This window comes from Bufo gargarizans, chromosome 3, assembly GCF_014858855.1.
Source record: "Bufo gargarizans isolate SCDJY-AF-19 chromosome 3, ASM1485885v1, whole genome shotgun sequence".
NCBI lineage: Eukaryota > Metazoa > Chordata > Amphibia > Anura > Bufonidae > Bufo > Bufo gargarizans.
This window is the reverse complement of record NC_058082.1, coordinates 335,208,065-335,235,997: the sequence shown is the minus strand read 5'-3', so window position 1 is coordinate 335,235,997 and position 27,933 is coordinate 335,208,065. Positions and strand designations below refer to the sequence as shown.

Genomic DNA, 27,933 nt, shown 5'->3' with positions numbered 1-27,933 from the left:
TTCCCATACCGGAGAGCAAACCGCAGCAAGATGCGGCTTTCTTTCCATCATGGGATGCGGACGAAGACTGATCCGGCATGACCCCCAATGCAAGTCAAGGGGAACAGATCTCTTTTCTCTGACACAATAGAAAACGGATCCGTCCTCCATTGACTTTCAATGTAGTTCACGACGGATCCGTCTTGGCAATGTTAAAGATAATACAACCGGATCCATTCATAACGTTGCTGAACTCTGATGGATCCAGTAAAAACGCTAGTGTGAAGGTAGCCTAAGACAGTAGTATTTGTGCCACACAGTTTCTTATGTGTACCCTGCTCACTCTGTTCTGTAAATGTGTAGCCCTGATATCAAGTGGCTTACGTGGCTCGCTGATCCTCACTGTAGAAAGAAAAATGGTGTGGCAAATGTTACTTTAGCTAGACCCCCCCCCCCCCCCCCTCCTCCTCCTGTATTAAAAAGTATAGTCAGCATGAAAGGTATGCCAGGGCTATTTTGGCATATATTTGGCACATTATCGGCTTTGGACAAATTTTTGTATAAATCAGTAAATTATGATGTGAGCATGACCATACTTTTGAAGAGTTGGGTTTGTCAGAAAATTGCGCATCACACGTTTGCTGGCAACAGCACGTAAAGGCAGCTAGCGAAACGCTGATATTAAACCATTGATGCTGATGTCCAGCTATTATTATAACCAAAATACTTCTCAAAAACAATGAGAAAATCATGTGTGAGCACCAACTCAATAGATCCGATTAACAACAACACACATGTACATAAATCACAAAATATTGTATTAATTCATCACATAAAAGACAAAACCATAGACATTAATAAGTATATGAATAGCAGCAGTATTGTGGCAGCACTGCGAATCAGCGCCCCACCAAGGTTACACAGCATGGATCTATCCCCCAAGCGCACATCACCTACTAGTCTGAGTGAGCCACATGGCTGAAGCGAGAAAGGTTATCTCATACACAGGCCAGATGGGAACGTGGGCTTTCAGTGATAATACAATTGTTACCATGCTAGCTGTATTATGAGTGTGGATAATTATCCCCAACAGCGGCAAATAACGTGCAACATGCATCCAACACATAAAAAAATCACAACCAGCATGGAAAACACATTTAGGAAAAGTAAAGGGGAACCGACCTTGGTGAGCGCACCCCTGACGCGCGTTTCGCTCAGCTTCTTCAGATTCATATACTTATTAATGTCTATGGTTATGTCTTTTATGTGATGAATTAATAAAATATTTTGTGATTTACGTACATGTGTGTTGTTGTCCAGCTATTATCTATCATGCTTGCCCGTTGCCAGGAAAACGCAATGTAAGCTATAGGCAGCATGTCATAGAGCAGGAGGAGCTGAGCAAATTGATATATAGTTTCACAGCACCCCTTCCACTTAACAGTGATCTTCCCTTTAAAAGTAACCTCCACAACACACGGCCCATTAACTGTGACCTCCACAGAGCCGCGCCCCCTTAACAGTGGCTGCCACAGCGCCCCCTTAACAGTGGCTGCCACAGCGCCCCGGCCCCCTTAACAGTGGCCACATGAATCCTCTAATGCGGTGCGGACCCACTTAGTGCAACCAATAGCAGGCCGCGACAGTGACAAGCCTATTAGCTGAACTCCACAACAATGGATGTTTTGATTCGCGCGATGGGGAGACGCAGTGGCAGCCATGCAGGGATTTAGAGTGATTAGGGTTCTGGGGATTGGGGTGAGTATGATCTATAGGAGTGGCCCAGGCACTGTGGGGCCATTTTTAGAATTGGATAACTGATATTGTGGACTTTTTGACCATTGAAACCCATTTGATCATGAAGCTCTGCTGCCCGTCCATGCCTGATGTCTCTTCCAGAGGCTATTTACAACTGTAGTGAATGATGAAACAGAGGATAGGCTACAAGTACACACCACTTGCTTCCTATTTTTGGTGTTTGGATTTTGGAGTACCAACTCAAAAATCACGGAGGCATGCACTAGTTCGGTCCGTGATGTGAACCAAAAACGTCCACTGAAGTCTATAGGTCAGTGAAAATCATGGACACAGATTACATAAATGTTGTCAGTTTTTTACTGACCACTGATGGGAGATGCTGTAAATTAATTTTCAGCTCAGCAGCATCCGTCGAATAGTAGTAGAAAGAGGGCGGTGCTCATGCCGCTCTACAGAGCACTAGTGAGACCTCATTTGGAGTATTGTGCTCAGTACTGGAGACCATATCTCCAGAAGGATATTGATACTTTGGAGAGAGTTCAGAGAAGAGCTACTAAACTGGTACATGGATTGCAGGATAAAACTTACCAGGAAAGATTAAAGGACCTTAACATGTATAGCTTGGAAGAAAGAAGAGACAGAGGGGATATGATAGAAACTTTTAAATACATAAAGGGAATCAACTCGGTAAAAGAGGAGAGAATATTTAAAAGAAGAAAAACTGCTACAAGAGGACATAGTTTTAAATTAGAGGGGCAAAGGTTTAAAAGTAATATCAGAAAGTATTACTTTACTGAGAGAGTAGTGTATGCATGGAATAGCCTTCCTGCAGAAGTGGTAGCTGCAAATACAGTGGAGGAGTTTAAGCCTGCATGGGATAGGCATAAGGCCATCCTTCATATAAGATAGGGCCAGGGGCTATCCATAGTATTTAGTATATTGGGCAGACTAGATGGGCCAAATGGTTCTTATCTGCCGACACATTCTATGTTTCTATGAATACTAATGACACACGGAGGGTAAAAAACAGACACACGGACCAAACATGGATGCTTCATAGACATCTTCACGGATGTAATATGGAAATGTGAATGAGGCCTTAGTCTATGTGGCTGCCTGCTTGCGATGGGTATGGCTAAGGCTATCGAAGTCAAGAATTAGGAGGGATGTCCAAATATATCTATATCCTATAAAAAAGAATTTCCAAAATAAGTTCATAACTGTGTGTGATCTTTCCTGAAATATCTAGCGTATGTTTTGTTTTGTTTTTATCTTTTTTTTTTTTTAGGTCTTTCCAAGCCAAAGTTCGACAAGGAGCATTATCCTGCTTTCTGTCTACAATAAAGTCAATTGAAAAGAAAGTTCTTTATGGCTACTGGTCAGCGTTTGTTCCAGATATGCCTGGAATAGGAAGTCCACAATCTGTATCTTTGATGACTGTTGTGCTTAAAGATTATTCTCCAAAGGTATGCGTAATTCTGCATCTGGAGCAGTTTTATGGAAAGCAAAAACAGCGGCTCTTGGTTGTCTGTGATATTGTTTTATTTTTTATATCCCATTTCTTTTAGACCCGTGCATGTGCTCTTCAAGTGCTGTCTGCTATACTCGATGGTTCAAAACAATTCCTTTCGGTTGCTGATGATGCAGATGATCATAAAAGAGCCTTCACTGCTTTTTCCGTTATGCTTGCTTCAAGTATACGGGAGCTGCACAGGTGCCTGCTGCTAGCAGTGGTTGCCGAGTCTTCTGCTCAAACATTAACACAAATAATTAAGGTATGAATATAGGCTTAAATAAGTGTTTTTGAAATAATAATAAGGCTTATTAGATGACTGGTGCAAAGTGGAGGGATGATTCTCACAGCTAGGCAGAAGTTAAGCCTTTATGACAAAGCTGCTGATTTTTTTTTAATAAAGACCAATTGAAAAAAAAAATTTAAGGCCAAAATTGGTAAAACTGCTATAAAAAAAACCCTAAAAAACTGAGCCCGAAGGCGTACATGGCTTTTAAGGATTTGCCACAGGAGATGCACTCATTTACAGAAGGTATATCCTTAGAAGAGGGAACATGTCTTCTGCCTCACAGATCAAACAACAACACTTTTTAGATCAAACAGAAATCTTATGACATTTTAAAAAAAATAGCGTTAACCCTTTCAGGACCCAGCTATTGTTCATTTTTTATTTATATTTTTACTCCCAGCCTTCCTGGACCCATAACTTTAGTTTTCCCATTCACATAGTCATTTGAGAGCTTGTATTTTGAGGGACAAGGTGCACTTTCTAATAGCACTGGAAAAAAACACAATTCAGCCACAATTTCATTGGTTTTGTTTTTATGGTGTTCCCTATGCGGTAAAACTAATCTGTACTGTTCATTCTATGGGTCAGCACGATTTTAGCATTACTACGTTTGTATAGCTTTTCTTGTGTTTCAATACTTCAAAAGCTTTGAAAAAACTGATTTTTGCATCGCCATATTCTGACCCCTATCCCAGCAGATTGCTATAACATGTCCCCAATGTCTGAAAAGTGCAGGTCCCTCTTCTAGAACAAAGCCCATAAAGTGCCAGAGGGCCTACCAGAAATTCTATGCGACTGCTGAAAATAGTCAAGTGTTGGCTCAGCTATTTCTGTAAGCCCCTTAGAAATGCATCGAAGGTGGCCATGCATGCGCGGTGCGCCCTTCAGCACTTTGCAGCTCTGTTCTAAGTATAGGTGCCCAAGATCCTTTAAGTAATTGAATGAATGGCATAGAGAATTGTTCTGTTGAGAGAGGGAACTAATCTCAGACCACCTTTATCAGATTGAGCATTTGAGTTCTTATACATTGTTCTCTATATGCTTACTTGCTTGTACAATTAGGCTACTTTCACACTCGTGTTTTGTGCGGATCTGTCATGGATGGATCCGTTCAAATAATACAACCGTCTGCATCCGTTCAGAATGGATCAGTTTGTATTATCTTTAACATAGCCAAGACGGATCCGTGTTGAACACCATTGAAAGTCAATGGAGGATGGATCAATTTTCTATTGTGCCAGAGAAAACGGATCCGTCCCCATTGACTTGCATTGTGTGCCAGGACAGATCCGTTTGGCTCCGTTTCATCAGACGGACACCAAAACACTGCAAGCAGCATTTTGGTCTCCGTCTCCAAAGCGGAATGGAGACTGAACTGAAGCAAACTGATGCATTCTGAGCAGATCCTTTTCCATTCAGAATGCATTAGAATGCAAACTGATCCATTTTGGACCGCTTGTGAGAGCCCTGAATGGATCTCCCAAACGGAAAGTCAAAACGCCAGTCTGAAAGTAGCCTAAGACTGGACATGCAACAGTCTAATACTGTTTGTATAACTAGCATGTAATGTTTAACCATCACTCTTCGTGTCGTTTGCAGTGCCTTGCAAATTTGGTGTCCAATGCACCATATCATCGGTTGAAACCTGGCTTACTCACCAGAGTTTGGAACCATATTAAACCTTACATTCGTAATAAAGGTTTGTGCATCTTAAAACTTTGACTAAAACAATATTGTAAGCAAATATAAGAAACTTTGTAATATATCCTATTAGTTTAACCACTTCTCTACCGCCATCTGGCTATACCTCGGCGGTAGGGTCTTTAAAAATGTTTTAAACAGCAGACACCTGGAGGCAATGTCTAAAATTGTTGATAACGCTGATCACAAGCACTTAACCCCTGGGATGCTGTGGTAAATCTGAGGAGGCTATCACCGGGAGCGCTGTGCAGAGATCAGTCATTTGTTTTTTCTCTGTAATATCCTTGGTTTCTCTGAAGAATCCGAGACTATTACGGATGTAGTTCTTATGTGTGGCAGGGGTCCATAGAAACATACCGAATCGCCTATACACTGCAATGATAATGCCATAATGCATTTTTTTTCCAGCTCACTACATCATTTGCAATATTAAATGGTGCCATTAGAAATTATAACTTATGCCGCAAAAAACAAGCCCTTGTGCAGCTATGTGAAGGGAAAAGAAATAAATAAAAACTTTATGGCTCCAGAAAGGCAGGTAGTGAAAAATGAAAAATACAAAAACTGAAAATTGCTGGGCAGTGAAGCGGTTAAAATGCCTTTCCCTCCTGAACTGATCTTTTGCCCTTAATTTACAATTAAACATGGTCTTGATAGGCTTACTGTGTGATCAGGTTACATGCTGCCTATAGAAGTTAATGGAGGTGAGGAGGAGGATGAAGCAGTTGCAGGGTGAGATAAGGACACATAGAGATGATGCTGGCTAGTAAGTGTTTTAACTTGTCACCCCAGAGTTAGATTGGCAGAAATACTGCTCAGTTCTACTGTATAATGTCCTCCAATCTGCTGCTGCTTTGGGGTGTGCTACAGAGCAGGATCTCCTCTTTTCGTGTGGTGTGTATGAGAGACATCATAGTAGTTAGTCTCCGTCCACTTTGTAGCTGAGCTATGGGTAAACCGCAGAGGCTGAGAACTGGTGAAAAATTTTATATACAAGTCAACTGGTGTTTAAGCTGATGAGCATTCAAAAGTGTCATATTTTATTTTATAGATGTGAATGTTCGTGTCTCAAGTCTTACGTTACTGGGTTCTATTGTATCTGCTCAGACACCTTTACCTGAAGTTCAACTTCTTTTACAACAACCTGTTGTTTCACTGCTGCCAAATGCTGGCCCTACAGCCATTAGTCCGCTCAGTGATCCAGACTGGTGGAGGAAAGAGACCGTTCAGGAACCAGAAGGGAAAGCAAGCCTTCCTCCTTCTGTCCAGACACCGTCTGAGTCCTGCTGGCTAATACGGTTGTGCATCTCCTTGGTAGCTAATCCCAGAGAAGACTCCTATTCTGATAGTGATGCTAGTTCTGCAGCAATTCTTCAGTATGAACCTTCTCCTGTCCGACTTGAAGCACTGCAGGTATGAATTGATATAAATGCATTTTGTAAACCAGTTTCTTCTTTTGCTAATAAGCTCCAATAAATGCAGTACCAGATAGAGCAACACCTCCTACGACGTGTAGTTCCACAGTTGGTGAGCAATGAACGATACACACTTGAATGTTACTCCACTACTACACAACCCAGTGAGGTCTATGTTGGCTTCTGAATTTTATTCACACTGCATGTTATGGTGCCTTATGTCAGTACATGAGATTAAGACTTGCTTACAAAATGTGATTTATTCACTATATAGGTACTGGCCCGTCTTGTTAAAGGATACTTTATTATGGCACAGAGTTATCTCATGGAGCTGGGGGAGGTGGCCTGCAAGTGTATGCAAGAAACAGATGCTTCAATACAGTTACATGGTGCTAAGGTAATACTGGATATTTTTATTTATTTTTTCAAATTATATTTAGTTAATACACTTATATGAATTTCTGCTAGTTTGTGACTGGCACATCGTGCACAACTAATTCTAGGTTGCATATTCATTTGTCAGAAATGGTGGGAGTCTGCCCGATGTTAGTGATTTGCCATAACTTTTATGAGATGGCAAATTCCCATTAAAGACGTTTTCCAATGATTTTTTATTTATTTTTTTATCAAGTGCCTGCAGCCTGCCCCCTCAAACAGAAGATTCACACTTGTCTGCCCCATGCCGCTCCGGTCCACTGCTCTGACTCCGTTGTCTCCATCTTCTGGTCCCTGAGCCGTTCTTAACCGGCTAACCATGGGCATGGTCACCTGAACCCCACTCCAGCCAATGACTGGCTTAAACGGTGACGTGCTGCTTGTGGCCATATCACCACTGAAGCCAGTCATTGGCTGCAGTTGAACATGTGACCATAGCCAGCTGGATGTAAACAGTGTGGGGGACTGGAAGATGGAGACAGTGGGGGGCAACACAGAGGACCGGAGCAGGTAAAAATAAATCTTCTATTTCAGATGGCAGGCTATGGGCACTTAAAAAAATTAAATAAAAAAATATTACTGGAAAACCGCTTGAAGGCAACATTTTTTGAAAAATAATTTTCAAACTGTGTACTTAGAGGGGTGTGGCCAGCTGCCGACATGGCCGGACGCGTCTAGGTGCAGCTCCGGCTCCCGCCATTGATCCTGAGCAATCCTGCAGCTTGTAAACCAGTTATCTCTCACCACAGCAGCGCCCAAGTGCTCCCGGCAGCCATACATCACGCCATGAGCCCTAGCAAAGCACAGCAGACGGCTGACCGCCTCAAAGAGTTTGCCCGGCAAGAGGCCCAATGTGGCGCCGCTGTCTCCTCTTCCCCATGCGCACTGCAAACCAGAGGTCAGTCACCCCACGTGCACCAATCGCATGCTGAAGCTGAACGGGAGCTTGAACTTACCCTGCAATCCTCCAACAGCCAGCTGATGGCGGCTACAATGGGGTGCCAATCGTCCCTCACAGGCAAGATAGAGAAGGTCAGAGTGGACCTCGGTCTCCTACGTCCCGATGTGCAGCAGTTGAGGGTGCTGGTGCGGCACACGGAGGAGAGAGTATCCGAACTAGAAGACCTTGCCAGGCCCCTGTCGTCCAGAGTGGCAGCTGTTGAAAGCTCGGAGGAATTGTGGCGGCAAAAATGCGACGATCTCGAAAACCGCGCAAGAAGAAACAATGTACGGATTCTTGGTATGCCTGAGAGAGCGGAGGGGTCTGATCCCTCTACATTCTTGGAAGGGTGGTTTAAATCTACGTTCTCGAACGTGTTTTTTTTCCATGGCCTTTGCACTGGAGAGGGCCCACTGTGTTCCAGCCCGTATGCCGCCTGGGGCTCCCCCGAGACCTCTCCTGACCCGAATGCTCAATTGGAAGGACCAGGATCTTATATTGTCCAAGGCTATATTGAAGCAAACCATCACTATGGGATCTGCAAACATCTCCCTGTATCCGGATTTCTCAGCGGAATTGCAGAGACCTAAACCTACAATATTCTATGGCGTACCCTGCCCGTTTGAAGGTGCTAGATGGAGGGAAGTCGCTTTTCTTAAACAACCCCAGGGAAGCTGAAGACTGGCTTTCTGTGAGACCCCGGAGCTCCCCCTCATGATGAGGTGTCCCGCAGATGAGTAGCGCTCTGTACAATTGTTCGTCTTTGGACGCATTCAAATTTATGCTACAGGTTCACTTGTTTTATTTTACTCTTATGTGGCTGCTGGACATCTTACTCCATGGTTTGCAGTGGCCATCATAAAACATCTTGCCCTCAGGGTCCGTCACGATGTCATTTTCAAAGGAGAAATCTGTGGGGGATAGGGAGGACAGATTGGGGTTATATGCGGGCGACCTAATATTCTATATGGATGAGGTAGAGGTGTCCTTACCGAGAGCGATTGAACTCATTGACCTCTTTGGCCATTATTCGGGTCTGCAAATTAATTGGTTTAAGTCTGCCCTCATGCCCTTGTGGTCCCCGAGATGGCCTTCCATTTTTCATAACTTGCTGGTAGTGGATCACTTTAAGTACTTAGGTTTCATTATTACCAAGGATCCCTCCTTATCGCCCCCATTGTGTCTTATGCTACGGACAAGTTCAGGGCCTAGGCTACCATTTCTCTACCCATTATGGGTAGATTAAACCTGATCAAGATGGTCCTCTTGCCCAAAGCACTGTATTTGTTAGAAGCCTGCACCCCAATTCCGAGAGTTTTTTTTGACTGGCTGCATACTATTATCAGAGACGTGAAAAGAAAAAAGAAACGAGGTTATCCAAACTCTATCTAGTCTGACACAACAGAAGGCCCAGTCACCCCAGTCTCATTACACGCCATTCCATGTCAAGTCAGACCATAGCATCTGCCGATAAGTAATGATTACGACACAGTATCCAAAGAAATTAATCTATGTAATTTGGTGCATTGTGTGAGTGTCACATCATAGGCAGCTGGGGCACACGCAATGTTTGATTTCTGCGCATTCGTGGGGCATATTAGTTGCGCTCAGATGTACTTATTGTATGCATAAGGGTAGGTTTATCCTATTGCGCACATGCCCATTCTTCCTCCCCCTTTTTTCCTGCCTGGTCCCCTGCAATCAGGGACACCACAGATATTGCACCCAAACGTTACTGCGCATGCGCACCACATAATATTTTTCCATCCGGAACTCGTGCCATTTTCATTATCTTCCCCCACATAGTGCGCCCAACACTAATCTTCTGCATAAATAGAGTGTAATACATAGAGCATACTTCTCCTGGCTCTCACACCACAAGCAGAGTTGGGCTGGAACGCATATGCGTTCCACATATGATCGGCACTGGAATCCGGAAGCCGTCCAACCGGCAGTGCTGCTTTGGAACGCAGGCCCGGAACCGGAAGTGAGGTCCGGAACCGGAAGTGACGACCTCGGCGGCTCGCTACTGGAACGCAGATGCGCTCCATCTACACCTGACTTTTGCAGGCGTCCCTCATGGCTTCACATATGGCTGCAATATCATACACCATGGCATCACTCATGGCTCTTACACCTCAGGCTACCCGCCCAAGTTCACTGGCACATCAGGGTTAAGGTATGTTTTTACAAACTGCTGATAATAATGAAGTTAATTGCATCACAGGTCACTCCCCCTTTTGTCTTTGTATGTGGGTATTTAAATCCCACCTTTAAATGTATATGCATGCTTGAAAAAGGCTAACACGCAGCCGAAACGTTGCATCCGGAATAAATTCCACTTTTTGCACCTTTTTGGACGTGCTGTCTCCGTTTTTTATTTTTCTGGATATCTACAAGTGGGCCTTCTGTTGTGTCAGACCCACAGGCTCTGACCTCAGCTGCTGGACTGCAGGAGCTCCCAGGACCCTCTTATTAAAGCACCTGTTCTTGGGGGGAGCAGACCAGGGCCACTACTAAAGGAATCTGTAAAGGTTTTTAAATAACTAATAAATGAGAAGGAAACCATCAGCAGATTCAAATTCTTCTCCCCTATTTGCTCCTGAGGAAGGGGGGTATTATATGGACCCCCGAAACGCGTTGAGTTTGTTTTATTTCCAAATAAGAGAGATTTCATGAAGTTAAGGATCCGTCTGCTGTTTCCATCTTCACTGCAGATCTGGTCAACTTACCTTGATCTCTACCATTCTACGAATGATCTCGGATCAGGAGGGAATCACCCCGGGTGTCTTGAGTTTATCCTGGAGGCGACCCCCCCCCTTGTGAAGAGAGTGGAAAAGTTCTTCATTCCCATTACTTGTTTTTATATATATATTTATTTCCTTTGACCTCTATTGGGACATATCTTCTATTGGGGCTCATCTACACTCTGGGGTCTTTGTCCAGTTTCAGTTATAGCAAATGTAATTTGGTATCAATACCATCAAGAATTTATGATAATATAATTGTCCATTCTGTTTGCTTACCTAAATGTGTATTCATCTATCCATCTGCCATTATTTTATGTATATTACATACTTATATGTACATCACATTTATTCTATATCGTATATGATACTAGACTAGAAGTTTGGCGCTCTCCCTCCCGGTGTTGTCTCAACCACTTCACTGGTTAGGGATCCTTTTTCCCCCCCCTCTATTCTGCATACTATTATGGCAGCTTTTGTGTGGGGTAAAGAAAGGAGGAAGTTGGCTTTGACTACTTTACAGAGGGGTTGGCAGCAGGGAGGAGCAGCTCTACCCTGATCTGTTTTTGTATTTTCTAGCAGGTCAATTGCGATTCTTGTCCGCGTGGGTCTCTGTCTGCCCTTCCTAATTCAGAATTTTATTTGTAACACTATTTGCGGCTTTCTACCTTATGGCCTGTCCGTCCTAGAAAATCTTCAGTCAGTTTCCGGTCGCGTTTTTACTGGCTTATAGACTGGCACATCAGGTAACGAAGGCCGCAAAACTTCAAGAATACCACAACCTTCCTGATGCTGTACTATGGGACAATCCTATGTTTCCACATTTAATGCAATGCGAAGGGAGAACTGTTTGGGAAAATTACGGCATACTTACCCTGAGGGATTTGTATGATAATAGGATCTTGTTTTCATTTACCCAGCTTCAAGAGAAGCCGGGAGTTCTAAGGTCCCATTTTTACAGATACTTGCAGTTGCGACTTGCTTTACACGTGCAGTTTCACAACAACACGAGGGCTATTTATAAATACCTGTTGATTGGTGTTCCTAGGACACAAAGTCTAAAGGGCATGATCTCAGCCTTATATACTCGCTTCTGGACCTTAAAATGCTTTCCAACCCCTTGCTACTGGCGTCTAGATGGAAGGAACAGATACCTCATCTCACCGCTGAAGAATTGTCCGAGGCTTTGAATGCTCCAATGGGCGTTTCGCCTTCCGTCAATAATAGACTAGTATAGCTCTTTATACTCCATAGGAGTTACTTAACTCCAACTAGACTGTATAAAATGGGCAGTATTGACCACACCAGATGCCACAGATGCGCTCAAGTCAATGCAGATTTTTGGCACCTATTGTGGGATTGCAGGTTTATTTAGTCCTTTTAGAAGGTGGTTGTGGACACTTTTTTAACTATGATACCTTATGTTCTGCCCTGATGTCCTAAGCTATGACTTCTAGGTGTGGTGGTGAACGATAATCGTAGATTATATGTATGCACCTTTTTGAGGGAAACTTTGTTTCTTGCCAGGAAAGCTATTGCGCTTCGGTGGATGGCGGATAGGCCACCCACACTAGGTCAATGGAAAGCAGTAGTCAACCAAGTATTGCCCTTAGAAAAAATAATGTATGGCCATAGGAAATGCCCTCTATAATTTGAGAAGATTTGGGGTTCTTCCCCATTAACAGTGACTCAGACACACATGCATACTGCCCAGTGAACGCAACGGTGTATTTCCTGAGTCATGGTATCGCTTAACACTGCATTTGTTTGTTCAGTCTTGATTCTTGGGATATGATGATGTCTTGATATCTTATCTATGAATGTCGCTTATAGGAAAGTACGATCTTAACAGATCTGATAGCCATCTCTCCTCGAATATTGTTCACACTTGTCTACATGTATACTGTGATGATATACTTTGTGACTATGTACCATTTCTTACTTGTTCTATTTCAATTAAACGAGTAAAAAATAAATAAAATGTGTGCACTTAGAAACCTTTGCAAATTGTAAGTGTAAATTATGTCAAGTATCACTGAAGAATATTGTAAATAAATAAATAAAAGCAAATATAGGCAAATGTTTTCTTTTGATTATCTGTAAGACATAGTTGACATATGCATCTTAAATGAGAACACATTAACGGGAGAGGGTATAATTTAGAAAGCAGTAATATGACCTCATATTAAGGTCTGTGCGACACTCAAATCCTTTATGGTTCTACAGGCTAGACGAGGGATTAGCAACCTTCGGCACTCTAGCTGCTGTGAAACTACAACTCCTAGCTTGCAAACTTACTTGGCTGTTCTTGTAACTCCCACAGAATTAAAAGGAGGATTCTGGGAGTTGTAGTTTCAGAACAGCCGGAGTGTTGAAGGTTGCTAGACCCTAGATCAATATAAAATACCAGTTCAATTTTGTAGAAAGGGGACCTGTCCATAATATGAACACATAAAGCGTGCCTGGATAAAAAAAAAAAAAGTTTGCACAATGGCTGCGCATCTTTGTACAATAATAACTGTGAAGGAACGGTTATGTTTGGGCTTTTCTAGTGTTTTTTCAGCCATGTTATTCCCTGCTTCAGCTGCACAGCCAGATGCATTTCACACAGAAGCAGAGGAGTATCCCTTCTATGGAAGTCTACCAGCACCGAACTGCTGTGATGCCCTTTCCCTTCCCACTAGGTTTGTTTTTAGTTCCAGAGCTCAAAGAATAAGGAGGGATAAATCGCACTTAGGGCTCATGCACACAAACGTATATTCTTTCTGTGTCCGTTCCGTTACTCCGTGTGCTTTCCGTATGTCCGGATTTCCGTTCTGCAAAAAAATAGAACATATCCTATTACTGTCCACTTTAAAGACAAGGATAGTACTGCTCTATCAGGGGCCAGCTGCTCGTTCCGCAAAATACGGAATACACACGGACGGCATCCGTATTGTTTGCGGATCCGTTTTTTGCAGACCGCAAAATACATACGGTCATGTGCATGAGGCCTTACAGACACACGGGAGGCTTCTGTGATGTTCAGAAGCAGGGTAGAATCAGTTCTTTTATCAGGTTCACAATCTCAGCTATCTCTGACACTCCCCCACTTCCTCTCAGCCATCTTCTGAGGCTCTGTTATCGGGGACTGATCTTGCCTGACAACAAGCAGTGAACAGCAAATTAGGTGGAAGCGAGACCCATTGAGGCCATAACTTACAGTTTGTTTTCTGGTGAATACAGGCATGTTTTTTTTTTTTTTTTATGAAGAAATTTTTTATTTTTTTTGCGGATTTTGAATCTATGTCCAAGCCTTAGGATAAACCATTAAAATCTGATTAATAAATGGTGGATGTATCATGGGCACACATGCCATTATGTATGTAGACCACCCCTGTTCACATGCATGGGCTGATCTGTAGTATATCACAGAGCTGCGGAAGCAGGAATGTCGCCGTGTCAGCTGCTGCAAAGCAGCTGCATTACTGATGTCTCCTCATCTTGCAGATCAGTGGGGACCTGGGGAATGGACACATTGATGGTCTGTACTAAGAATAAGGCCATCAATGTAAAGAAAAAATCTTTCAATATTTCTGCATTATTACAGCCTTCTGGAGAAGCCCAAATCTGTGACATTGCTGTAATTTCTGGTGTCTGATCAAAAATATTGGGGCATAATTTTAAAACCGTCTAAAAGAGAAAAAACTGCATGTGTTGCCCATAGCAACCAGTCATAGCGCATTTCAAGAGCAGAATACAAGATGAAACCTGCGTGGTTATTTGTTGCTGAATACATACTTGATATTTGTTGCAAAATATAAGTTTGAATGAAATTAGAGACCCTTCTCAGCTGTGATATAGAGTTGAAGGCAGAAAAGTTATATAATGGGTATATGGGTATATAAACATTTCTTCTGTTCTTTTGTGTGATAAGCAATTGTTTTGACAGTTTATTTTTTTCCATTTATGAATTGTTTGTCTCATCAGAAACAACCCCTTACAAAATGCATACACTTCTGGCACCCCTGGCAAACAGCTGATTTTTGCCAGGGGAAGCCATAACCAGCCAGGCATTTACCCTGCGGTCTAATGTACTTGTAGATGGTAGCCATTCAGATGTAACCGCTCTGTTTCATTACCACAGTTGTTAGAAGAATTGGGAACAGGAATAGTCCAACAGCAGAAACCAGAGTCTTCAGTTCCTGTTTCTCAGAAGGTGACTGTTGTGCAGGTATGTTCATAATCTGGATTTTGATTTGGTAGGTGTGTGAAAGTTAGAGAACATTGTACTTGTTTAACTAGATCTGGCAGGTGCGAGACCCTGGAACTTTTGTGAGGGTTAAGCCTCATTCACACATACATGTACATGCTTAAATCCGTGAAAAAGTGGTCATTGATTCATCCGTGAAGATGTCCGTGATGGATCTGTGTTGGGTAATTTTCAAAGCATCTCTTCCTAATGATCTGTGAAACACGTATGGCTTTCGTGGTTTTCACGGACCCATAGACTATAATAGGTGTGTGGGTTTAGTGAACACGGACAAAATAGAGCATGCTCCTATTCTTAAAAACATGGACCATAGTAAAAAACTGGTGTGTGAGTACACGCATTAAGATGAATTGGGTACGTGTGCTGTCCGTGGAGAACAAGTACAGCACACGTACATGGAACACTAACCTGTGAAAGGCTTTACATAAGGTGTGAATATATGTGAATGAAACTTACTGTATATATTTGAACAGTCCTACCACAACATTTTAATCTCATAATAATCCTACCACAGCTTCAGTTTGCTTAATTCATATGCAAACCTGTGACTGTTCTTCTTAACCAGTTCAAGACCAGGCCATTTACCACCTTCCTGACCAGATGCATTTTCAGATTTTTTTTTTTTTTTTTTGTATGTCCGTTTTACTTTACTATCTTTTTGTTTTTATTTTTTATACTAGGAAATATTGAAAAAAAAATTTGCAACCTTTGTTTAATGCATGAAGTGCAACAAAAAAAAAAAAAACATTTCAAAATTGTGTTGCCTTTCCATAATGGTTATTTTGATTTAGAGGATATATGGATTATGGTTGCCAGGGACAGGGCCAGAAGTCGCAGTGTGGCATTTGTCCTGGGGTTGTTTCAGGATTTGAATCTATTTGTGTCAGATCTAATCATGAGAACTGGAGTCCTATTGACTGCCCCACCACCACCCCAAGATTTAGACTAATTTTGTATCCACAGAATAAGTGTCTGATTAGTGGGGGTCTGACTGTGTGAACTGAGTACAGCACTGGGCACAGAGACACGGCTGCTCCATTCAAACTCTTGCTTACACTGATCATGCAGTAAGGAGGGATGGGGGGCTTGGGACTTTTTTAGAGTGATCCCCTAGAAAAGAGTCCCAAGCTCCCCATTCCTCCTTACTGCATTATCAGTGTGAGCAAGAGTTTGAATGGAGTTTTTATGAGTTAAAACCATAAACAAAAGTTATATTTACCAGTTTAAACCCCCTTCGCTCCTACCCTGCCACTCTAGTCCTTCCAGCCAGTTTTTGTTTACATGTATAGTGAAAAAGACACACAAAAAAGGTGCACATATGGAATTATCTGGGTAAAAATGAAAGAAAAGTGCAGAAGATGAGGTGGTGGAAGTGCATTGTCCTTAAGAACTTTGAAATATTTAGAAGCCACAGCCCCATGTCCAGCTGGGTACATTTGGTGTCCAGAAAGTACAGTTCACAACAGGAGGATGAAAAGTGGACATTTTAGGGTTCTACTGAATTTCCAAGGTTTATTTAATGTTTAACATGCACTTCATTTTGGGACTGGCCCAGTCCCTTCTTATAAGTAAGATACTGACCTCAATGGCTCCTGAGACCCCAACGCTGTTTCACAGTCGCTTCTTCTACGGGGCAGGTACAGTATGTTTCTCCCCAGTTTTGAAACCAGGGACCTTTCGCGTGTTAGGTGATCATGATAACCACGACACTACAGAAACAACTGGAAGGAAGCGACTTTGAAACAGCGTTGGGGTCTCAGGAGCCATTGACACTGCAGTTTGGCTTTTTGATTCAGTGTGGGTATGGGTCTTATTTTAACTGTTTATTGTGATTTGTTTTAAATTTGCTTTAATAAAGATGATTGACATTTTATCCTTGAATATGTTGTGTGGTGTTGTAATTTCTGGAGGTTCTAGTAATCTACAACGTGTTCAATAACGCCTGTGTATTGCACTGAAATGCCCAATTACAAATGGTAAATAGAAACAGTTTTTAAGAAGGAGCAATTCCTCGGTGTTTGCAGAATATTTGGTTGCTGGCAATAGTCTTATGAATTACAGAAACTAAAAAACAACCTTGCCAGAAAGCTGTATAAAACTACTGGCCAGGGACCAGTTCCTCTCTCTGTATGCTAAGCTTTCCCTGATAAAACTCTAAAATCTACCCAATTATAGCTCCATAGTCTCTCCCTATAGTGTCCCTAGTAACTGGCATGTTTTAGCCTAAAATCTCTCTAAAACACTAGATGTGCCAAATTGCATCAATTTTTTGACAGATTTTTGGCACAGGTACATTAGTAGAGCTGAGCCATAGTGTTTCAAAGCATTATAGCCTGTAAGTATTACATCGGCCGGCCCCCCTATAAGGCCATGCCCCTGACATGGTCTTATAAGTAGGAAATTATGGCAGGCCTTGAGATCCTCAGTTAGGCCCCTGGTTGCTATAATGACACATGAATATCCTGGAATCACATTGTGGGGTGCAGAACAGAGCCACATAAGGGGCCGATGTACTATAAATGGCATAGTTGCAGAAGGCTTCTAAATGATAACTTTTCTTTTGTTTCCTGCTTAACAGGCTGCAGCATTCTGGAACATGATATTGAGTGGTCCTTTGCCTGGAGCCTTACAGAATGAGCAGCACCCTACACTGCAGACCAGTGCTTGTGACGCCCTTTCATCTGTTTTGCCAGAGGCTTTCACCAGTTTAGCAGTAAGCAGATATACAGGACAGTGCTAAATATTTTTGTTGTTCTCTGTCTTACATTGTCACAACCCCATTGGTTGCTACAAAATATCGGGATGTTTACCAAAATTGTAAGCGCCATTTGGGCTACAAGATGTTAGTATTATGTGCAACCAAGGTATGCTTCCTCAGTTATTCATAAACTTAAATGGATTGTCCCAGACTAATAAAGACCTCCCAGAGTAGGCAACCAGTGGTGGTGATCATACTTAAGTGGACCCTGCTGTTGGATTTGGTCTCTGTTGCTCCCTGGCCTGCTCTTTCTCTCCTGCCAGCGCTTAAATCAACAACCATCGATATGGGGTCAAGTGACTGCTGTAGCAGTGACCTTTTCCTCTTGTGTCAAGTGACCATTTGTCCTTCCCTGACGAAAGAGGACATTATACCTCTGAAACATGTTCGAAGAAGCACAATACTTATCTTCCCCTTGAGTAATGTCACTTCTGGAGGATCTTTGGATTCTCTCGTACATGAATGGAGACCCCGACTGGGGCTCCTCCACTTATTTCCTGACCGCCATCTGTGTGTTGATGGTGATTCAGTATGGTACCTAAGTGACATGTGGGAAAGGTGATGAAGTATGTTCTGGTTCTGTGTTGAGTTTTAGAAAGCTAGAGGAGAAGGAGATTATAGCTGATAGACATGATGGGAATCTGGATGGGAAACTGACATCTTGGCCAGACAGATACATCTGTCTCATCAGCATAGAAGCGGTACTGAAAGCTGTGGGATTCTGAAGTGTCCTAGGCCAAAGGTATAAGTGAGGAAGAGTAGGGATACGAGGACAGAGCCTTGACTGACACCAACAGAGAAAAATAATGAGGAAGTAATGTGTGAGTGGGAGACACCGGACGTTAGGTTGGTGAGATATGAAAAAATGTAGGAGGGTGCCAAGGGTTGATATTTTGTAACAGGAGGGAGTGGTCGACTGTGTTGAAGGCAGATGGGTGTGATGATGGCAGAGGTGGGTTAGGGCTGGTCTATATCAGTGGTAAGGTTAAGAATGGGATGGGATTAGGTTAAGTGCCTTTTACTATATATATATATATATATATATATATATATATATATATATATATATAATCTCTAAATAGCACAGGAATTTAAGCAGATCCCCATTGACCAAATGAGTATGGTATTAGTAGGTGTCAGTATCCAGCTGCTTTTGGTAAGCAAATAGTTTGGCCGTGTTTGAATTCAACTGCATCATATTCTTCCACATCCTTTGATAAGTGTGCCTTAGAGAGCTCTCCTTCGTACTTACTCTATTAGGGTAAACATAATTGTAGGTGAAAAAAAAATCTGAGTTAGGGCTCATGCACACGGCCGTTGCCCGGCAATGGTCGTATTGCGGCCCGCATACAGCGGTTTCGCAATACACTGCCATCGGCCGCGTGCACCCTGAATCACTGATGAGGACCCATTCACTTGAATGGGTCCAAAATCTGGGAGGTGCGGAACGGATGCTCGGATTGGAAGCCCACGGAAACACTACGGAGTGGTTCTGCAGTGTTTCTCTCCGTGCCTCCGCACGGCAAAATAATAGGACCGATTCAAGCTGAATGGGTCTCGATCCATCCTGGCCGCACGCGGATGTTGCCCGTGCATTGGGGACCGCAAATTGCCGTCCCCAATGCACGGAACGGCCACCCAACGGCTGTGTGCATGAGCCCTTAATGAAAACTTTCTTCATATTCATTTTAGATGCATATTTTTTTCTTTTTTTTTCTTAATGGATTATTGTCCAGAAGCAACTACAAGAAGCACCAATCACTGTAGCATAAAACCTCTGGCCACTGATGGCTACTTTCATTGGTTATAAATATATACAGCATCTAGTTTCACTTTTAGATTTTTATGAAATGCAAAAAAAATGAAAGCACCCAGATAGAAATTTTGGATTGCATGCAGTTATGCAGACACTGGATTTTACCACAAAAGAGCATAAAAGTGCGTCCCCCCATTGTCCTATAAAAGGCTACTTTTGGGTAGTATCCCTCTTGGTGAAAGATCGTTTAATCCGCTGACAAGCCCGAGTAGCTCCCACACAGGTGGCATCTTCATTTATACATCCCTGTCTTTGCCTGGACCATTTCCAAGCACTTAGCATAATAAAGTTTGGTGTCACGACACCCTTTATATGTCCTGTTATTGACAGCCAGCCACTGTAACCTTGCAGTGGGTTCGTGAGCAAGAAACTTGACTGTCATGGACTAGAACTGTTTCATCTTTGGCCACAAATCCAGGTTCATTTTGGGATCTCATGACTGTTGAGTTCCGGCATGGAGACCAATCCTGCCTTTGCTGTGGAGCAACACACTACCACATCTGCTGGTGTGATGATCTGGGGATCCAAGCTCGGCAATATGTGCAGGACACGAAGCAAAGGGTTTCTCTGGAACCCCTGAGCATAGACCATTAAACTCCCAGAAACCCCTTTAACCTTTGGAACCATGTCAAAAAATATACAGTGAAATTTTATAAGGAGAAATTCTATAATATAGTATACAGAAAGGCAAAATAATATTTTTCAACACATTTATTTAGATTTTAAGATCAGTTCTGGTGTAAGTAGTAAATTGAGATGAGAATTTCTCTTATTATGATTGCAGTATGACCGTCAGATACTGTGTATAACACTGCTGCTGGGTCTGAACCACAGTGAAAATCCCCTGGTGAAAGCTGCAGCGGCACGAGCCCTTGGTGTATACATCCTGTTTCCGTGTCTGCGACAGGTTGGTCGTTGTTATTGTGCCCTCTCTAGATACTTGTATTAGGGGTACAGTGGGTGCCATATGTTTTCAGGTCATTTCAGCAAGCTAAGAAATCTAACTATCATTACATGTACCCTTCAGTTTATGCAGAACACATTCTTACATTTTAGTTTGCTTTTCCTGAAACTTTTTGCAAGATTTGATGGAGAAATGTACTTCATCGCTCACAGACTCTTCCAGTCTGAGTATCCGTTATCTGCATTTATCATTGCCCCATGTTATCAAATAAAGGAAATCTTATCCCATCTTTAGTGAATTAATAGTTCTCATCTGTTGTAGGACGTCATGTTTGTGGCCGATACAGCAAATGCAATTTTGATGTCTCTCAGTGACAAATCTCCAAATGTGCGTGCCAAAGCAGCCTGGTCACTAGGCAACCTGACGGATACGTTAATCGTTAATATGTATGTACTTAATTTACTAATATTTATATTACCATTTATATTTTTGTTTTATAAAGATTGGGATTATTAATTATCATCATTTCAGGGAGTCTGTGGGACATACTTTCCAGGAAGAATTTTCAGACCTGTTGCTTTTGAAAATGCTGAGGTCAGCAAGTGAGGCATCAAGAGACAAAGATAAGGTATGTACCTCTACATTGTTCTGTATTAATGTGGTTTGGGGGGCCCCAAGTACAATAAGACTGTTGGGAAGGGTAGCAAAACTAATTTGGGAAGCTTCAGTCAGTCGCATATAATTCAATGTATAATCTATGTAATGAAGATTTAGATAGTATGTACAGAGATTTTCTTTATAGTTAATTTGTGAGGAGAGTTGCTGAAATGCGTTACTAGATAGCTAATGTGTATGAGGGCCTCTCGACAAGATTCTGAACAGAGCTGAAATCCAACAACCTTATCCTCATCTTCCCTGAAAATACGGATTGAGCTCTGGAATTTAAGAATCTTTCAGAATCTTGTATCGTATGAACGAATCGGGTAAGAGGAGAAACAGTAACGTTAGCCTCTTCTGGACTGCCATTGTTCATGTACGCCAGAAGGTCATACGGCCATGTGAATGGTAAAATAAAATAAAAAAGTTATGGCTCTGGGAAGGCCAGGATTTAAAAAAAGACACACAAAAGGAAAATTGACCCTGTCCTGAAAGGGTTAAAGGGGTATTCCTTTTGTGAAAAGTAACCTTCTATCCACAGAGGAATTTTTGGGTGCCCAGTTCTTGTGATTGGTGGTGGGTCCGCTGGTCAGAATGGATGCTTACTGCCTCTCCATTCATCTCTGTGGGACTCCTGGGGATGGTCAAGTATAAGTGCTCTGCTATTTCCATCAGCAGAAAATGACAGCTTAACAAGGAGAATGATTGTAAACTGTATTTGCCTGATGGTATACCTTATTTTATTTATGCTTTAAAATACTTTAATTCTTATTTGCCATCTAAAATACCGGGAGCACTAAATTCTGGGCAATAAAAGATGACTACCACTTGCATATATGACTAACACACCATAGTGTTTAATTCTAATATGAAAAGATTTAAATGTACCAAATTAGAAATAATTATTATACAATCGAGGTACCAGTTGGAACCGAACCAGAGTTCAATTTCAAGTTTTAAAGTGGTTTTCCACATTAAAAATAGATTACCGAAGTTATTCAATGAAGTCACGCGCGACTTTGTGAATAACTAACTTCGGCTCATTAGAGCCCATACATTTTAATACTGTCCGGAGACTAATCTCTGTACAGTATTAATCTGACGTTTTCAACTAAGTGGCTTCGGGTGTTACATTTGAAGATCGCTTCGCTCAACACTACTGGTGAGCCTCCCAAAATTGTGTAAAAATCAGGTATAACTTTTTTTCCTTCAGGTCAAAAGCAATGCTGTCCGGGCTTTGGGGAACTTGCTCCATTTTTTGCAGCCATACCATATTGTAAAACCAAGGTTCAGTGAAAGCATCGAAAGCTCAATTCAGGCCCTAATTGCAACAGTACTTGGGGATGGAACTATGAAAGTAAAATGGAACGCATGCTACGCACTAGGAAATGTGTTCAAGAATACGGCTCTTCCTCTTGGTGAGTAGCTCTCATTACGTGTAATGTATATGTGTCCAATTTCTATGTCATTTTATGACCATCAAAACCCGGTAAAGAGGTTATCCCATGACTAATGTAAAAAATAAAATATAGCATCATATAGCAGATGACAATCTCTTTCTAACAAATCTAGAACCAGCCCTGAACCTCACATGGATTCTGAGATCTCCCTAATCATTGCTCTGCTAGATTTATATCAAGCTGACAGCTCAAGGAGAGTGTCCTTTCTGCTGTAGCTCAGGGGGCGTGTCTCCGCTCACCCTATCACAGCTCAAGGGGAGTGTCTTTTCTGCTGTAGCTCAGGGGGCGTGTCTCAGCTCACCCCATCACAGCTCAGGAGGCAGTTAATGGACGAAATTCAACATGTTCCGCCATCTCAGTGAGCCGTATTTTATTGATTAACTGGTGGCTATGCGGATGTTTTAATGCAATTGCAAAATAATTCAGATTAGGGCTGCAGTGATTAATTATTTTAGTAATCGAGTATTCTACCGATTATTTTTATGATTAATAAGAAAAAATGAATAAATAGACTGTTTTCCCCCCAATGTGATCAGCCCATATGCCCCAGCGCCCTCAGCTCCGTTACCATAGTGCCATCAACTTGCCCCCCTAAGTGCCAGTCCGAGTAATGAACCAGGCAGCAGCGGTCTACAGTGCCCCTGACAGCAGGAGGTAAGTCATCCAGCCATAGAGCATGACTCAGTGACATATATTACAGAGAAGAAGCGGTGACCTCCCCCCATGACATGTCAGTCTTTACTGTAGTTCCGGCATTCTGTTCATGAAGGCGCTCTCTCTCAGGATCAGTCACAAAATCCGCCTGTGATGAGGACTTTACCCCTGAGCACTGATTTATGGGGCGCTCTTTATAGTAGTTTCCATTCCTATTGTTGCTGAGCCTGCAGCTCACACCCCGGTATTTATTACATACGCCCCCTCCATGTTGGCTGTGCCCTTCTCCAGACTCTTCAGCTTCTTGTTAATCGTCCCATTGACTGCACAGTGTTGGTGCCGCTCGTTCGCAATCCCACTGCTCAGTCAGGATGCTTTTCATAGATTGTCTGTCCGGGCTCTGGAAGCCCTGAGCTCAGCAGTAATGAAGCTCGCAATTGCGCATCGCCTGCAGTCCCCGGCCACCCGGATCCTCCTTGCCCGCACCATGTCACCCCAGATCTCTGTAGTGTGCTCATGGCAGCGTCCTCACTCCTACTTTGTTTCTGCAGCAAGATTGTGGACATGGAGTGGCCAGTACTTACCTTTCCTGTAGGGGCTCCACTCAATACCTCCTCCGTCGTCTTCTCTGTGCGCTGCACCGCCGTCCTGACGTCACACAGCGTCAGGTCATAGTGCACTATGTCCTGACGATGTGTCAGGGCTGAAAGTGCAGTGTGGTACGGGGCGGCGGGTGACCACGGAGCGGTAAGTAATGGCAAGCTCTTCACTCCAACTCCTTGGTCACATGACACAAACGAATCCTCGATGCAAAAAAATTTGCATCGAGGATTTTTTTGTGTCGAATTACTCGTTTCAGCCCGAATTCAGATCCAGGTGCTGGTTTGAAAACTGTAGACTATTTTTCATGGGACAACCCCGCTAAGGACGCAGCCTAGTTTGATACCTAAGGCTTGGAGATTTTTCTTCTGTTTATTAATGTATTTTAAACGCCATAACTTTTTGAGGTACATCGGGTGAATTGTATAACTTTTAAAAAAAATTGTGGTGACGGTGAAAAAACTTAACAAAAATACTTAGATAGGTGAGGGTATAACATCTGTGGCAACAAAACAAATTACCAAAAGGCAAACATTTTTAACCTTGTTTCACATACAACAATATATACAAATATAAACTATAACAATGACCTCCCCCTGACATTTTTCGCTGTATACACCGCTTTATCAAAGGATCATAGGTTTATGAAGGGATCAACTTGCCCAGTGAGCCCTTGTAAAGTATATATCGAAATATGTTAGGAGGGGAGGGAGTTAGAATACCATTTTAAATTAGAATAAAAGAGTGAAAGTGTGGAAAAAATCTATTCCGCCCTTGTTTGTAGGGTTTAATTTTTAAATTTTAAATGTATTCTGCAGATCAGTACGATTATGGAGATTGCAAATGTATGTTTTTTGTTTTGTTATTTAAAAAAAAATACTTGTCTTTTAATTAAAAAAAAAATTGCTTTATGTTGCCATATTCTGACACTAGGGATCGACCGATATTGATTTTTTTAGAGCAAATAATCTGTGAACTTTCAGGCCGATAGCAGAAAATTTATAACAATATTTTATATCTCCTAATATATATTAGTTGGTAGTCACTGAGGTGGTGGAAATTTGCATTTGGCACTAGTATATTATAAATGTAAATTATAAGTGAATAAAGCCGTTAGTTGGTAGTCAATTTATTTACATTTATAATATACTAGTGCCAAATGCCAATTTCCACACCATCCCACCCCCCTCACCGACTTTATTAACCCCTATCAGACCTCAGATCGGACCTTTATTAACCCCTATCAGACCTCAGATCGGACCTTTATTAACCCCTATCAGACCTCAGATCAGACCATTATTAACCCCTACCAGACCTCAGATCAGACCTTTTATTAACCCCTATCAGACCTCAGATCGGACCTTTATTAACCCCTATCAGACCTCAGATCAGACCATTATTAACCCCTACCAGACCTCAGATCAGACCTTTATTAACCCCTATCAGACCTCAGATGAATAAAATAAACAAATCCTCTCCTGCGCTGTGGCTCCTCTTCATCTCCGGGTCTGGCGTCTCGCTCCCCTGTACGGGGTTAGGACAGTGCAGCGCGGGCCCCATCAAAGAAGACAAGGGAGGGTGAGTATCGGAAGCGCGTGCTTCCATAATCAAAGCGCTCACTAGTATTCGCTTTATATGCATTATCGGCAAGGTTAGATGCCAATACCTATAATGTACAAAATCTTAAATGTCGGCCGAAAATATCGGTACTTCCGATAATCGGTCGATCCCTATCTGACACCCGTTACTTTATTTTTCTGCCGGAGCTGTGTGAGACCTCATTTTTAGTGGGGCGAGAGACATATTTTATCAATTCCATTTTCTGATATATGGGACCGTTTGATAAAAAAAATTCAGTGATGAGAATTGACCCAAAAAGTTAAGTGTATATGTATTATATAACGTTGGTATCACTGCATATTAACCCAGAAGATACATTTCTAATGTTACTTATACCATATGTTGAAATCCATAAAAAGAAAGGCTATAACAACAGAAAAATTAAAAGGTTATGGGTCTTGGAATGCGATGTTGGGAAAAAAACATATGTTTGTATAGATTTTCCATTCTAAACACTATGACCTTCTGGTGGGGAAGGGGGAAAGGCAACATTCTTTGTCACTAATATGAGAACGGGAATATCTAAAAAAAATAAAATAAAATGGTGTGCCCCCAGTGTCATTTACAGGATTCAGATTTGGTGCATGGCACTGTAAGGTACTGGATAGAGGTGGGGGGCTCTTATTAAAAACAGCTTGAATATAGATGCCGCTGTGGTTCCAGAAATTGTTCTATTTCATGTCTATCCCAAGGAAAAGTCTATTCCCCTAGTGATATGCATCCCCCTGTTTTGTTTAGATATGGAGAAACTAGCTGAATGTGAACAGGAATCCTTATTGAAAATGTTTTTCAAGAAATGGAATTCATTTATATGCGCCTTTTTCTCTGACAAAGAAATCCTAGATCTAATGTTACCTTATCTTGGTTCCACAGAATACAATCCAGCTAACTTGTCAGGGACTCTGGGTAGACTAAAATACACAAATGACATATTTGCCCTGATTAATGGGGACTGCACATTATCTGCAAGAAATGTTGAGGGGGGAGGTCTGTTTGTATCTTTATTTTCTGAATGGGACTGTTGGCATATACTATGAAAGCTCAATAAAAATGTTTGAAAAAAAAATCTGATTTCCAGGTAAAGCTCCATGGAGCGCTGATGCTTATAATGCCCTCACCACTGTTGTCAAATCCTGTAAGAACTTTAAAGTCAGGATCAAATCAGCAATGGCACTATCCACACCTGCAAGTAGGGAACAGTATGGAAGTGTTGAACAATTTGCCAATATCTGGAATTCATTAATTACAGCATTGCAAAAGAGTGAAGAGACAGAAGATTTTCTGGAGTTTAAATATTGTTCTAGCTTACGAGCACAAATTTGTCAGGCTTTGATACACATGCTGAACATGGCAACTGTAGAAGATCTGCCCTGCATTCATAAGGCTTTGATAGAGGAAGGAGGCACCATCAAGAATTACATGCTGCAGTACCTGAAGTTGGGTGTGGATGGAGAAGAAACACAGGGCGAATATGAACACCGGGATCAGATGCTCAAAAATGCAATAGGCCATGTACGCAGTCTACAGGACCCCACAGTAGGCATGAAAAAGATCACCGAGGTGACTTTCTTTGAAGACATTTTACGGAGTTGTGTGAGAGAAATAAAAGCTTAGCCAAAGAAAATGTACAGTATATATATACCAATATGCATGTTCTAATTTTATAATGCTGTATACAAGATGATGTGCATTAAAGGGAGTCTGTCACCTCCATATGGCCATATACAGCGCTTACATGGCTCTGTAGCACACCTATACAGGATTGTAACGGTACCTTTGTCTTTGTCTTTAGACTTGCACCAGCAGGAAAAACTAAGTTTAATTCATATGCAAATGAGCACTCGCAAGTGCCCAGGGGCGGCGTTCAGTGTGTAGGTGCCCAGGCTGCTCTGCCTTCTTTTCACTTTACTCCTCCCCAGTCTCTGCCTTTGCCCGCCCTCCTAGTCTCTTGCCTCATCGATAGGTCCGGACTTAGAGGGCGGGCAAAGGCAGAGGCTGGGGAGGAGTAAAGTGAAAAGAAGGCAGAGCAGCCTGGGCACCTACACACTGAACGCCGCCCCTGGGCACTTGCGAGTGCTCATTTGCATATGAATTAAACTTTGTTTTTCCTGCTGGTGCAAGTCTAAAGAAAAGAACAAAGGTACCATTACAATCCTGTATAGGTGTGCTACAGAGCCATGTAAGCACTGTATATGGCCATATGGAGGTGACAGACTCCCTTTAAAGCCAAGTGCTGCTTTTCAAAGGTAACATTTCTTGGTACGCCCAGTGTAAGCTGCGCATGGATAAAAGTAACGACTAGTCACACTCACCTTTCAAAACCTCTCTGGCCCTGGTGCAGAGACACACCACCGTTGAACATCTAGCTCAGTGATGGCTAACCGCCGCCACTCCAGCTGTGGTAAAACCACAACTCCCAGCATGCTCCATTCATT

General features: G+C 42.3%; 1 protein-coding gene across 1 annotated transcript in view; it reads left to right on the top strand.

Moving 5' to 3' along the window:
- HEATR6 (HEAT repeat containing 6) overlaps nt 1-27,225 on the top strand; it is an 81,132-nt gene extending 53,907 nt beyond the window's left edge. Inside the window, exons 9-20 of the mRNA XM_044285356.1 lie at nt 3,026-3,203; nt 3,306-3,512; nt 5,139-5,238; nt 6,292-6,653; nt 6,930-7,052; nt 14,904-14,990; nt 17,608-17,742; nt 20,388-20,510; nt 20,829-20,953; nt 21,039-21,135; nt 22,378-22,582; nt 26,577-27,225. Coding sequence (XP_044141291.1) covers nt 3,026-3,203; nt 3,306-3,512; nt 5,139-5,238; nt 6,292-6,653; nt 6,930-7,052; nt 14,904-14,990; nt 17,608-17,742; nt 20,388-20,510; nt 20,829-20,953; nt 21,039-21,135; nt 22,378-22,582; nt 26,577-27,112 — 2,278 coding nt within the window. The 3' untranslated portion in view covers nt 27,113-27,225. The remainder of the gene's footprint in view (nt 1-3,025; nt 3,204-3,305; nt 3,513-5,138; nt 5,239-6,291; nt 6,654-6,929; nt 7,053-14,903; nt 14,991-17,607; nt 17,743-20,387; nt 20,511-20,828; nt 20,954-21,038; nt 21,136-22,377; nt 22,583-26,576) is intronic.
- The last annotated feature ends 708 nt before the right edge of the window (nt 27,226-27,933 follow it).